The sequence below is a fragment of the Cygnus atratus genome, chromosome 27, assembly GCF_013377495.2.
Source record: "Cygnus atratus isolate AKBS03 ecotype Queensland, Australia chromosome 27, CAtr_DNAZoo_HiC_assembly, whole genome shotgun sequence".
Lineage (NCBI taxonomy): Eukaryota > Metazoa > Chordata > Aves > Anseriformes > Anatidae > Cygnus > Cygnus atratus.
In genome coordinates this window covers 296463-311482 of record NC_066388.1, presented here as the reverse complement: position 1 = coordinate 311482, position 15020 = coordinate 296463, and the positions used below count along the sequence as shown (strand labels likewise).

Here is a 15020-nt window from a genome sequence, read left to right as displayed (position 1 = left end):
CTGGTGCAGCATTTATTTTGTTAACTGGAATATATGCTCCTTCACTGCATTAATATTTCAGATACAAGATTGCCTCTCTGAGCACACACATTTTGATCCTTAAAGCACTGATGTGCCAATGGTAAACAATGTTTATTATTCCTACTGACAAGCCATCATTTTATGCAAAGTTTCCCAGAGCAGGACAGCCCAACTGGAAGCAGATTAACTTGAGCACCACTCCAGCCCGTGCAGACAGAGTATTGATGGGACTGTCGATACTGCTCTCCTGCTTCGCCCACTGTGACAGGGTGAGAAATTCCAAAGAACACTCAGCTCCCAGAGATGAGCCAAAGGGCACAGCACTGTATTTGTTCTCTGGAGTTTGGTCTGCATTTGAATTTTAATACACTTTGCCTCTGCCCTCCCCCTGCCTCTCAGGCTACACAGAGAGCATTTAAGCATCATTCCTTCATTTTGCAAGGTGAGCCAATAACAGCACATTCACATGACACTTTCCTGGGCTTCTCTTCCTTCAAACCTGGTGTATTTCTTCATTTTAAATGAAAAAGTAAAGTACCATCTGAACACCTGAGGCAATAAAGATTACAATGAAGAAAAGCGTTATAGCAGCTTAAGGAGCAAATGTGGTGATGAATATGCAGCTCAAGGTGGAATCTGAAAGCAACTTTGCATATTTGGTAATTTTCCTGCAGGATTTTCAAGGAGAAACTTGAAAATAAATTGTACCATCTTTCTAATGGCTGTGAATACTTCTATACAGCAATGAGGATTCAGAACTAAGAAACCTTATCTTTCTAATTTACAGAGCAGCACACCAAAGTGACTGCTACAGCCCTCTCTCAAAGACAGAGCTGGTAGAGGGTGTTAAATTATGGGTAATCGAGACATTATCCAGGAAAGAGGCCTGCCACTCCAGAAGGATGCAGAAATACATAAATCCTCTCTGGAACACAGGTTTTGAATGCAATTTCAGCAAGTAAACCACATTTTATTTCCCCTCTTGTCCTCTGCTTGGCACAGGCCACTTCCACAACCATTGCTGCCCGCTGACCTTCTCTGATTTCTCCGATGCTCTTCCCCTTGCAGAGGGATAACAGCGGTCGCTGAGTGTATTGATCCACTGCTGAAGTGGTCATACAGCTGCAGGGGCTTCTGTTCACAGAGCAACAGCACCAGTTACTTCTCTGCAACGCTTTTGAAGGGTGAAAGGCATTAGAATAGCGATGCTTTGCTGATAAAAGCTGCAGGAGCTGATTCACGACCACGCTGCTGTGACACAAGCCTGAATCCCAGCCTTTCCACCGGCTCCCACCTCCTTGCAAAGGGCTCTGTGCTAAGGTGTGGACACTGGGTCACTGCTCTTTTTCCACTTAAAAATAAAAATCAGTCCTCTCATTTCAAAGTTGTGTTGGAAGACACACGCTGTCTGTGCAATCAAAGACAGAGCAGGAAGGTGCCTTTTTGGCGTGCTGCCTGCCCCACAGGAACCCTACAGCAATGCCCAGGGCCTTGCCCCTCGCCCCTGACCCTCCTCAGCCTCCAGACAGAGTTGCACAAAGCACATAAATTAAGGGTAGTATTTTGCTGTATGTCAAGTTGGTAGCAAAAACATGCTGCAAATACTCTGATTCTTTTGTCATTTTTCCACTACACTTGCCCTTGGAAATAATACTGCTTAATACTGCACGACTGACATCAAATTATTTCTTATTCCTGGCAAAGTCCTGCAGCAGAAAATAAGAGTTATTGGTTGATGATTTGGGGAAGGAGACGAGACAGCGATTGGAACTGACTATTCCTGTTTGGCAAGATAAAAACATGCCCCTTTCATACACCATTTCCCTCTCTTTTCTTACAGAGAAACGTCTTATTTTGCATGTGCAAAGGAGCCAAGATTTCACCGCCTGGCACAAAGGCTGCAGGCCTCCCTTGGCTGTGATGAGGAGCCAGGGGATGAATTCCCCAACTCTCCCAGTTCTGGCTCAATCACGGTGCTGTAGACCCATACAAACCACAGCACGGAGGAAGATGTGTTACCCACACAGCCCTCGAGCCTCAGACTCCAGCTTTGCAGCCCAGCCTCCAGCAGGTGCCTCCCCCCTGCTCCCCGCCTGGGCCAGCACCAGGCAACAGCAGAGGGGAGCAGCCCTGGGCCCAGGGTCCCCATGTAGCTCCCCGAGCAAGGCTGGAGCCCCCCAGGAGCACTGAGACACCTGGATGAAGCTGGGCACATGCCAACAGCAGGGTTGTGCCTTCTGAAGTGCTGCACTTTTCCCTGTGGCAAGGGCTGGCAGTTGTGGGCAGCACGGAGCTCTCGTACCTTCGCCAACAGAGTTTTGTAAAAGAATGGTCATGTTGTGAATCCTGACATTACAGAAGTGAATATTCTCACCATAAACTCAATTTGTCCATCTGTCCAGGGAAAAGAAACACCTTATGACTCAAGTGTCTAGCAGGAAGAATGGCCTTCTCCATTCATGTAGCAGATCCTCGGAATGAACCACTTATGAAACAGTGTCAGAGCAAGAATTATTTGCAGAAATTATTCTCCAATAATTTTCCATGATTAATGTATGTGGGGAAAATCACAGACAGCTTGTCCAGCGTCTGAATAAAAAAAGGCTAAGTTCACCTAATAAATGATTCACTACGCATTATTTGCTCAGGTCTCTCAGAACCACATCCAGCTTGCATTGGAAAAGAGACTGGAGCTGCAGAAAGATTTCCAGTTTGGTTTTGCAGCCAAAGTACAGGGTGCCCACAGAGCTTCCCCATGAGGTTCAGTGCCACACCAAGCCACAGCAGGGCAAATGCTGCACGCATTGACAGCATGGGGAGAAACATCGAGAACGCTGCTCTGCCCATGCCCCGGTGGCATCCCCCTGTGGAGATGCATCTTACGCAGCATCGCCTTCCCAAAAACCTCAGGGCAGATCTGCAGACCTCCTGCCATGCCCGTGGTTTCCTTGCACTGGGATGAGAGCAGAACGCGTGTTCCCTCTGGGGCAGCACCCGGAGCCAATGCTCAGCAGTGCCATGTCCCACAGCGAAAGGCTGCCACAGAGGCACCGCTGCAGGGCAGAGGCACACCAGCCTCCCGTGGGGGAGAAGCCAGGCCGGGCAGGGGCCAGTCCCGTCCCCCCCGGCTCCCTCCATCCCTCCAGTGCCCATGCTCTGCTCTGCGCCACGCAGCCCGGTTGGTTAACGGCATTGTTGTGCCAAACGTCTACAGCGTCTGCTGGGATTTCACAGGAGATGACAAATGAGCACAACACCTCGCGCTAGAAATATACAACAGAAAAACCTGTTGTTTTCCACATTTTGAAAACATCTGCTACAAATTAATGATTCAGCTCATACCTACAATTACAGACAGAAGAAAAGATTGGCTGAGCACCCCACTGCTCTCACATCGCTACTACTGTTTCTGCAGCAATGCTTCTGCCTCCTGTAGACCAAAATTTGGCAGCCGCATCACCCATTTACCAGGATCTGGAAGGTGTCCCTACAACTGCAGCCTTTGACTTCACAGTGGCTGCTGTGGTCTGTGCTGCACAGAGGGCAGCCAAGGGAGTATTTACAGGAAACATCTCAAGGAATCTGCCAAAACAGACATGTACAGTACCTTATAAATAAATGCGTGTTATTGTTATTGTTATTTATTAATGCAGCACAGCATCCTTGGATACCGTACATTGATTAAGCTTCCTGCATGTCTTCACTGGCCATACTGAGACAAGTGTCTACCCTATTATACCTACTCAGAGCAAAATTTTAGGAAAAATTCATCTTCGAGGCCTCGTAGCAGTCTGGTTCTGTTGAAATGCTGCAAACACGCTTACTTTAGCATATTCAAAAGCAAGGGCAAAATGCAGCTCAGCCACTCAGACCCTGCAAATGCTGAAATCTGTCATCCCCAAGCTCTCCATGTTCATCACTTCTTTCTCCTAGAGTCCCCCAGGGAACACTGAACCTGTATCAATGATCCCTTGCACATGCCACCAACAGCACAGCCCTGTGGCACCACCAAGGCGAGTCTTCTGGTCCCCTGGGATTCGTACCATGCAAAGGGTGATCACCTGCTCGGTAATCCTTTGTGCACCACAAAAAGTGACTCTGCACCCTGCTCTTCATCTGAATATGAAGGAGAAAACCTGTTCTCCTTTTGGGTTACTGCCAAGATGGCACCTAACCTGGGAACTCGGCCCGCGCTGCCGCAGGCCTCCACAGCACTGGCTCCCCAGCCTCCAGGACTGACGCGTGGGTGGCAGCAGCTTTCCTTTTTTGAAGAATTTCACAGCAGCATATCCTTCAGGAGTTTCCTCCCTTGTTTAATATGAATTTATTTAATTTTGTTTTGAAGATACGCAGTGCTGTTAATTGCTGTTCTAACATGTCTCTAATGATATATCCTTTCTAATTGTTTATTGCTTGCCTACCTCTTAAGTGCTTGAATACATTCAGAAATACTAATCTATTCTCTGCACAGTGATTCCTATTCAGCCAAGCATAGTGCAGCACATTTAATATAAAAACTTGAGTTTGTTTTGCTGAACTCTTAAGTGATCTCCTTGCTAGCTACATTTATTTGAAAACTATCTTTTATTAGAGGTCAAATTGTAGCCTGACTGCGGATTTAGGCAGGACAAAAAAAATACATGCAGCAGACAACGTTGCAGTAACATCGTTCACAGAATAATGCGCCACCAACAAAAGCAGTCTTTTGAATTTTGAGTTTTCAAAGAGGAATTTTAAATGCTCATGTAACTTGCTTACTGGGAATACAGTAGCCAAGGCCACCCTGTAAAACACATAACTGAAAGAGGCATCGATGGAGGAGTTACAACCCAACAGACTGATTAACAAAGAGCATCCTACCTCGTAATGGGCCACGCGCTGGGACTCGGATATTAGCTGTGCGCTGCACACTTTGCAGTAACTTTCAGTGAATAATTCCTGGTCAATGTCAGATGATTTCATCTGTTCACAGCAACAAAGAGAAGAGACAACAAACAGATTTAGTTCCAAAACACAGGTAGAACAGGGCAGTTGTATTTGATGTAGACCCCTAAGGAGACACGGGCCAAGCAACTCCTGAGTTGAGGGGTTCTTCTCACAAGACCCACAAGTTCGGAGTCCCCAAGATTTTCACACAGGCAGCCTACACCGAACACACAGTCCTTGCCCTGCCAGCACCACTACCTGCTCCTTCCAGCACCCTGCACGCCCGCCGGCTCCTGCTTTGAACCGCGTAGGTGCATCAGAGCAGTGCCATCCTCTGCCCTGTCTGCAAGGTGGTGCAGAAATGGACCGAGGTCGGAAGTGATTAGTTAGCAGTTGTCATCAATGAAACAAGACGTGCTGCAGTTCCTCAGCCTTTAAAAAATAATATATAAATAAATGCAGATATTACAAACTGGAGGAAGATGTTTTCAAGCTGGAAGGGTGCTCTGCTGCATTTCTCAATTTAGACACTGCTGCATTTCTCAATTTAGACACAGAAGGAAATTGCTTAGGTGATTTAGCGGGCTGTGCTGTTCTCAAGCAGCTGTTTAAATATTTGTGCATTCCCCACAATTTCCAGTGAGGACGCTTGCACTTACAAAAAGAGCTCGGTGAGTGATCTGATTCATAGGAATACTTGAGTTCTCTGTTCACACCTACTTCCTAGTCATGCAAGCAATTGCAGGTATCAAACTCTGAACTGATAACCACAGTGCATATCAGGAAGGTTGAGGCTTATGAAAGACTGAACCGAGGCAAAGCAAAAACCACCAGATGTAGCTTCCCATATAGGATATTTAAAACAAAACAAAAGATAAAAACGGTGCAACTGAAGAGTGAAACAGAGGGTAGTGCTTTCTAACTAATGCCAAGATAAAATCTCTATTAATTCACAATCATAACAAACCCAGGCACAATGAAGACTGATAATTCAGTTTTTATAGTGTTTATTCCACTGATTGGGAAGAGAAGCATCATGGAAATAATCAGGTTATGATACCTCACCAGCAGAAGAGCCGCAGGGTTTGGGGATGCACCAGAGCTCTGGGGCTGCTGGGTCCCGCTGTGCGGGGTCAGGACGGGGAAAGGAAGCTCCGTGGGCTCGACTGCTGCCAGCCCCGCTGCAGGTGGCTGCACCACGACCCGCACGCACTGCAGTCTCAGGAGCATTAAGGTATGTGTTATGGGTGTTTTATAAAAACAAGCAGCTGAGCAGACACCAGAGGGTCTCAGCCTGGCTCTCACCCCCAGCCCCATGAAAAAGGTTCACTTTGATGTTCGTGATCTACCAGAAAAAAGATACAAACCACAGAGCTCTTCTGCTGGTGCCCTCATGCTCTGATTCTGCAAATCACTTGCTTGTTTTCCCTTGTTCTCTGCCTGGGTTTAATCTTCATTTACTCTGTCTAGAGAACTGCTGTACTGAGAAACTTTCAAAGACACCAAAAGATCCTTTTAGGAGTACAAGAAGTGTTGCAAAATTGCATCAAAGGCAAAATAAAACGAAAAAAAAAAAAAAAAAAACTCTAAAATACAACAGATTGACACAAAACAAACCAAAGAATCTCATTAAATCTTAATCCAGCATCCAAGATAGAAGCATATAATATCATTTTCATCTGCATGCAGTTCACAATGCTCACAGTATAAACTCTCATTGCAAAAACCAGATTAAATCAAAAGCTGCTCAGTATTAGCTTAGCCCTGCACGATCTGATAACAGATCCCAGGTCTACACCCAAGCATTCACACAAGCATTCCACTGCCAGCACCCATGTGTACAAATCACCCTTACAAAGCTAACACAAAAACGCAGACAGCCTGAGAACAAGTTTAAACTCAAGTACCAAACAGACTTTGACCTGTCCCAAATAAATATAATAGAAATGCAAAAATCCCCTTCCTTTCTCACTATGCCTCTTAATTGCCTCTCCGCTGCTAGAGAGCTCTCACACAGCTTTACTGCCCAGAGTGCCTTTCTGAGGACTGACATTAAATTTGGCTGGTGCAAGCTGCTAGCTCAGAATAAAGCTTTTATGTTTGATGGCTGCTAGCTGGATTCTTTGCCTTTTTTTTTTCTTTTTTTAATATTTTTTTCTGTACTGTTATATTTTCCCTTCTAGGATAACATGCTATAGCAGGACATCAAAAGGGCATCAAGGTAATATGCAGTGAAGCAGATGGATGAAGACGCACCTCTCCATGCCATGTAAACCAAGGTCCCCCACCCGTTGTGGGGCCCAGGGCTGGTATTCCCTGGGAGCCTGTGTAGAGCCTGCAACAGTGCAAGAGCCAAGAGGGACCTGTCTGCTTCCTACAAAGGGATTCCTACAGAGATGCCATAACCGCAGCAAGGTAACCACAGGTGGCCTGCTGATGGCATCTGTGCATAACTGCAAGGGCTCCCGGCTGCAGCAAAAGGCAGATTCCAGACATGAAGCCTTGGGAAAAAGAAAACAGCTTTGTTGTGTCACTACCTGACCTAAAAACAGTGCTTTCTCAAGCTCGAGAAAAGCTCCTTTCCTTCCCCTCCTCTTGCCTTGTCTCATATACACTCTGCTTTATTGTTTTGTGGGTCAATGCCAGCAGTGATTCAATAACTTCTTCCACCTGCAAGTGTCATAAAGGGAGCTCATAAGCAATTAATATTTAAGTATTTCTAATCACTTAATTCCATTTTAACTCTTGCTGCCGACAAGTGCCTAACAGTTCCCAGAATTGACTAGTCTGGCTGATCTTCACTACATAACCTGTCTGTCAGAAGGCAGAGTGGAATCAAGCCTTTTCTGCACCAGCAACCTCCAGCCCGTCTGGGGCTGCAAAGCACCGCACGCCTCCAAGATGCTTGAGGAGAAGCACAGACGCTGAGCACGGAGGGATGTGTTCCCTGCTCGCTCTCAAAGGTTTTTCTTGCTGAGAGCTGAGGAATTAACGTGCGATTCGCACCCCCACCAGCCGGACTCAACAACTCAGCCGAGTGGAAGCACTTGGACTGCACAACCAAGGTCTAAGTATCCAAAACTCTTTGCATCTTCCCCTGGTAGAGACAGGAGCAGCGGTGCCCCCACCACAAACACCGATCACCTCGCCCACCTCGCCTCCTCTTCTTGCAGTGGGTTTATGATGATTTATTATTTCCTCTTGCATCGGCACTTGAGTGTTGGAGTCCCTCCTCCCCGCTTCTGATCAGTAACCTCTGCACATGTCAGCTCAGCGCCTCCAGAAGTGGCAAACTGTCATAAGAGACTTCATTTTGAATACCTTGTGCCATATGGTGACGATTCTTCTCAGCAGTTTCAGTGACTACAACAGCTTAATGAAAATCAGTTTGATGGGGCGGACTCCAGTTTCTGGCAACAGCTAGAAAGATGCTAACTAAGTTGCACTAAATTTTAGAGGAGAGCAATCCACATATTGACATCAGAGACATACTCAAAGCCGAATTCCTTCCTTAAGGACGTGCGTTGCACCAGACACAGACATGTGCTGAATGTGTGCCTGTCACAAAGGAGAATGATGGAAGTGAACCTGCAATAAAAGCTTCTGCAATCCAGACCTAGCTGGGACAGTGAGACCGCTGCCGCCCAGGCCCAGAGAGCCAGCTGGAAGCTGCGAGCTGCGGCCGTCCCTTGCTGCTGTGGCAGCTCTCAGGGCTTGTCCCTTGCAGCACAGGAGCCGAAGCACAATCTGCAGTCACTGCTAGCAAATACTTCCCTCGTGTTTCTGATAAATACTTTTGTGATCTCCTCCCTGGCAATCTTCCCCCAGAAAGCTGCTTCTATTTTTATTATTGCACACCCCCTGTTATCAAATGTTTCACCCCCTTTTTGAGCAATGAGCTCATTAGAGTAGGAAAAAAAAGAGCTCTTTTAATAACAGCAATTTCACAAATGGTAGCAAATGTTCCAGAGTAACTGGCCCATATTCCAGCTCTTAAACATGAATAAGATGTTTTTTCTGATACCAAGTTTTGCCTTTTATATCCCTTCACAGACTCCCTTGGTAATTTTTACTGTCAATTATTTCCATATTTCGACAACAATAAGCAGAAAAACATGATAAACCCAAAAAGCTGCAGACGACTTCACGTCACTTCAGGGCAGGGAGTTTGAAAATGCAGCACCATCCTCAGCCTAACCAGTCTGTTGTCAAAAGCAGACGGCTTACAGCTTTTCCAAATGCTCTGCCTTCAAGTGCCCGCACCGGCAGCTCCCACGGCACTTAGAGCAACGGCTCAGAGGGGGACATGTTAAATGGAGACAGCAAATAAAGGAGCTAAATCTGAGATCAGAGCCAAATCCCTGAGTAACTGCTGCCTAAACTTTACAACACACGCCTCAGGTATACATATAGAAGTTACAGGCAAACATCAAAGAGGTTGGTCCCTCAGCTGCTGCGACCGCAGACCTGCCAGCCCCATGCATCCTGCCTCTCCTTCGCTGCGATGCGACCCCACAGACCTAAGGGTCTGCTTTTGCATCATCATTTAGCCAGCACATATTAGTGACTTGGGAGCGCGTCAGTCCCATGGGTTTGGTCCACCCGTCGTGTTTAGCACGCAGCGGCGCATTTTGCGCTGTGCCCACCGGTGACGTGGGGCACAACCATCCTGTGCTGGGATGTGAGGGAATGCCTTGGTCTGAGCCCAGCCACCAAGGTGCTGTTTGATCACCTGCTTGGTGTGATGCACAGCGAGTTTCTGCACAGGCTCATTTTTCATATGTGCAACCAAGGACAAGGAATGCTATACAATAAAGCACTGAATTCAGCAACTTGGTTTCTTGCAGGCAAGAGGGGAAAAAAATTATGGTCCTTTATCCAATTTACTCTCAAGGGCTTTAATCACCTTTCCCAGAATTAACAGCTTCCGAAACCTCTGTATTGAAGAACGAGAGAAGTGACAATTGAGCATGTGCATGAATGCCGAATGCAAAGAAGCCAAAACTTAAATGCCCTGATTTTCATGTTATGATTTGTGGCTTTTGCTATTGTCACTCTCCCATGGATTAACATCTCGTGTAACACTTCCTGTTATCTTCAGTTGTTTAATTTGTCTTGGAATTAAAAAAAAAAGTCTTTGCTAATAATTAATGTGCTTTCAGCAACTGTGTCACTGCGCTTACAAGGCATCTGAAGAAATGCAAAATACGGCCTTTTGAAGTGCCTTATTTCACAGCACTATCAGCACAATGGATGGTTGAGCCCATTCCATGAGTTCAATTCTCCTTAGGCTCTTATCACCCCAAGACAGGGGTGCTCTGGGCACTGGAGACCACAGCAGCTCCAACGCAGAGAGCACCGGTGGCCACCGAGGGGGCAGGCAGGGGGAGCAGGCAGCTCGCCGCAGCCTCTGCTACTGTCTTGCCCCAGCAAAGGGCAGCAGGCAGGATGGGATTTCCCATCCCACTGCCAGCATGGGACCTGCAGCCCACCCTGAGCCTGGGGCAAGATGCTTGATTTCGTGGCCACAGGCTGAGTGCTGTGGGAATCTGCAGGCTCTGCCTGTACGAGCACCTGAACCAGCCTGTGCTGCTCTGCAGCCCCAGCAGAAGTGGGGTGTGGGCACCTAGAAAACCACACATCCTGGCAGTGACAGCAGCATGTCCCTATCCAACAGCAGCCCAGTATGAGCCACATCCTAGAGGACGTGCACTCCACTTCCAGCTTGCCCTGTTCTCCTGCCAAACCAAAGACGCTCTGAGTCCCTCAAGCTGTGCTGCACATCTGCCCACATCTCTGCCACGCTTCACCTTCCCTGCAGTTCTTTCTCGGCTCGGGGTTCATCCACCATCTCCTTACTCCCCTCCCCTGAAATCCTCTCCAGAGTCAATTTGCTTCACTTCTGCATTCAGCCTTTGATGCATTTTGACACGCTTTATTGGAGCTTTGAAAATCAGAACAAGATTGTGCGTGGCATGAGCTGGGGAGCAGGAGAAATCCTGCACGTGGCTGCTGCATGTGTCAAAACAGAGAGGAAAGGCTGAGGAGAGTGACATGGAGGAGACGGAGTCTCGGTGCAGACAGGAGTCCCAGCCTGAGCACCCCACACACCCAGCTCTGCACGACTTCCCCCAGCACAAGCAGCTCCTTGCTGGGACCCACCTCGACGTCTGCCAGGACAAAGAAAGGGGCAGCTGAACGACAGCAGCAACGTCCTCTCAGCAGATGGTGAAGACATCTTTGAAAGCAGCCTGGGAGCTGCCAGGCCGTGCCCTCTGGCCGGGGAAGCCACAAGTTGTGGGCGATGCCTTCCAGGCAGAAAAGCAGCAAAGGCAACGCTCAGTATCTGTGGGAGCGAACAGCAGAGATGCAAGCTCCTGAGCAGCAGTAAAATCCAGCCAGTACCTTTTTGACCTACTGCCTGCCTGAGGTGGGAACAAAGGGCGAGACAAAGAAACTACAGGCACGCAGACTTAGAGAGCAAAGGAAAGACCTGCGCATGCAGCAGAGAGCAAGGCCTCCATGCCATGAATTGCCGCAGGGGGTGACGGAGGTAGGATGCTGCCAAGTTTAAAGGGAGCTACACTGCAGTTTTGAGAGCGACACCATCCCTTCCCTACAAAGGTGTGTATCCAGTTATACACATGAATTATTTTGATTATTCACACTACATGGTGTGGCAGGATTTAATTGCAAACATGTGCTGACTTGAATAAAAATATATTTAAAAAAGAGATTGATATATTGTGCCTGATTTACTAAAGTTTATAGGGACAGAACTAAGAGCAATCACATTTTGTGTCTCAGGCCATTCATTCTGTGTCCTGCACACTTCAAGGATGAGGCTTTGGCACTTGCCCCAGAGCAGCCCAGTGGCACAGCTCAGCCCTTGGCAACCCAGAAATGTTCTCAGAAGAAGGGGCTAAAGCAGGCTCTGGCAAGGGCTGCGCTCTGAGGGTGAAGGAGCTGATGCAGCCAGATGGCAAGGGGGAGGACTCGCTTGCACCAGGATGCAGGAAACCAGGCACCTGGACCTGGCACCTCTCCGCAGACACAGATTCCCCTTGAGGAAGCCCTGGCCAAGCCCCACCTTGGGGACGAACCCTGCTCCGACACAGCCTGGCACAAAGCCCTGGCTCCTTTCCCTTCTGACCCCCTCCGCTGCCACCCAGGGCTGCAATTCTGGCTGCTCCAAGCAGTGCTGCAGGCAGCAGCGCAGTCACTGCCCTGGCCCTCCAAGGGACCGCAGCCCCTCCGGCATCGCGGGGCCGGCAGCGTGCAGGCGCAGCGAGGCGCCTGGCGGGATGGCATGCTGCAGAGCCAGGGCTACCATGTGATGCTCGTGGTTGCCATGGAGATGGTGGTTTCTCAGGAAAAGATGCATAAATAGGCTCTGCGCCTCCCCGGAGGGCAGCTGGCGCTGCCAGGCTGCCCAGCCCCAGGGCGCAGGTTTGGGCTGCCCAGCCCCGGGTGTCGGGGCCGTGCCGCAGCGCGGAGCCACGCCGGCAGGAGAAGCCCCCGAGCAGCTCCCATGTGCGGCGTTCTGCGGCGATTGCCATCAGGATGCCACCTTTATTTTTGGATAAGCAGGACCTACTTTTTGCCGTCGCTCCCTAATAATGTACAAAACAGTAGGAAGCGAGTGAAGCTGATTCCCGTGCCTGCAGCTCGTAGCCTCTGGTACTTTGCATAATCAGGGCTTGTCAGTCCCCATCAGCTTCAGCTCAGAAACCCAAGAGGCAAAGCCATGTAAGGTGGCAATGAGCTTAGAAGAATCCTTTGGAGAACAAATCTGTCCATCACAGATGAGGATTATTTTAATACTGGATTCCTTGATAAAAGTCTGCATATGTTGGCCTCACCGACTAAGCTAAAGCACCTCCTACAGAAAACAGCTTCGGTCTCAACAACACCAACCCCAAATCAGTTTAATGTCACCGCTTGTTTGCCAACAGCGCTAAAAGCTCCCTGTCCAGCACAGGTTAACAAAGTTAGCGACAGCAGAAGCAGAGATGCGCCCGGTTCTCCTGGCTGTCATCCGATGGGTGGGCTGAGCTCCTCTCCCCTCCCTGGGCTGGTTCCCCCACCCGTCCGTGACAGCTGATATTTGCCAGCCAGAGCTGTAGCACCGAGGGACCCCAAGTGGACCCAGCCTCCTGTGGCAGCCCACGTCCGACCACCCAGCACAGCAAGGGTCAGCAGCTGCCCTTCTGTTTGCACACCCCAGGGTGCATGAGCGCATCCTCCCGCTGCTCTAGGAACCGGCGGCTCTGTGGTGCAACGCCACTCCAGACAGCACGTGGCTGTCAGTGTATTTTATTGTGCTGGCTGATGCAGGGCATGGGGACAGGTCAGGCCACTTTTGCGGGCAAGAGGATTTATAAGAGCCCAAGCCTCCCCAAGGTAGCCAAGCAGCGCTGGCTGGAACCCTCCGCTCTCGTAATGACTGATGGACTCCATTCCCTTCAGCTACAGCTCCCTTGCTGTAGCAGAGCTTTTCATAATCAATGAAGTGATTTAGAAACCAGACACCAGGAATGCAAATGCTGTGCATCTCGGTCCCCTAGTTAGCATGAAGCAGCTAAATTTCTGGCCTAAATTAATTGCACTTCCAAATTCCACATCCTCTAAAGGGTATCAGCAGATTTCATTAAACTTCTTCATATTATCATGTAATCTGTCAATTAACTTTGCATGCAACAGCAAACAGCAACGAGCTTTATCTCAAGTAAAACACAAAACATTTACATCCCTCCTACAGCTCTTTCTTTTTCTTTGTCTATCTTTGATTCTTAAAAAAATCTTTTGTTTGCATTTGTGCATTCTTTTAAGAAGCAGGAACATCTCACATGCTCATCCACAGAGAACAGAAACAAGCTGGACTTCAGACCTGCCTTGTATTTGGTAGCATTTCAGCAAGCCACTCAGATAATTCATGCTGCATTTTCCCCTCTGGAAGAAAAAAATAATAATTAAAAAAAAAACCACTATTCTCTCCCTCATCACCAGATGAGCAATGAGAAATGGTTAATCAATGCCCATTGTATTACTCCAGTTCCTCATGTGAAAGGGTCTCCAGAAATGCAAACTATTCTATTTTTGTCAGTGAGAAATTAAACTTCTGTTGCAGAATGACCAGAGTCAGGCAGGCTCCAGGCTGGGCATTGCCTGCTCCATCCAGAAAGGGAGCTGACACTAGGGGTTGGAAAGGTCTCCCTCTCTCTGCATAGTCTGAGGACTCCTGTTACTAAAGGATTTATCAGCCATCCCCTGTGGTACTGAGAAACAATAGAAAGGCATTAAACCAGGTGGATGTGCTTCATAGAACTTCAGTTTTCAAGGTGGGGTTTGTAAGTTATCCTTCAGTCATGGCCATCACCCTTCCGTCGCAAAATAAAGTAAGGCTGAAAGGGCTTTTCATATGTTCTGCAAAACCAAAAAATCCATGAGGTTTGGGGGATGGAGGGGTACAACTGCCTTTGTATTACACACACAGGTCCAATACCTCCAAAAAGGTGCAGCCTTCTCCAAAAGAGCAGACTAAAGAGACATTCTGCAGTAAAGACACAAACCAGAAGCTAAGAGGTCAAGACCTGGCAGCAGCAGACTTCTGAGAAACGGGAAAGCATCCATCATGTAACACCAGCTTCCCAAAGCAAAGCCTCATCTGGCACAGTCAGGGCTGCAGAACAAAACACTCCTTAAATCGTGGCTTATTCCTGGGAAGACTGTATGCAGCAGGGTTCAACATGACCTGCATAAACTGCCACGGGTGACATGAAGCAGCCCCGTGACCCCTCAGCAGAGCAGCAACGAAACTCGCTCAGCTTGGGAACCTGAAAGCCTAAAATGCACGTTGGGCTGAAATGGTGGTGAGAGCGCCTGTCAGTTATAAGGAGAAAATAACAGGTAACAGACCCCCAGACTCTGTGTGGCTCTTGCTCCTACCATGCCCTGTGCACTGCAGCTGAGCCTTTGGAAATTGGATGGATTAATTACTCCTGCAATTAGAAGTATCGTGAAGCACCTCTGGTGACAAAAACTAATATTGTGATAAACTTGTATAATTGCTC

At 48.2% G+C, this 15020-nt stretch overlaps 1 protein-coding gene across 1 annotated transcript in view; it reads right to left on the bottom strand.

The window, feature by feature from the left end:
• Nucleotides 1-15020, bottom strand: part of ZMAT4 (zinc finger matrin-type 4) — a 68881-nt gene that overhangs the window by 36110 nt on the left and 17751 nt on the right. The window contains exon 2 of the mRNA XM_035562798.2: nucleotides 4882-4983. Within this exon, the coding sequence (XP_035418691.1) occupies nucleotides 4882-4983 (102 nt within the window). The remainder of the gene's footprint in view (nucleotides 1-4881; nucleotides 4984-15020) is intronic.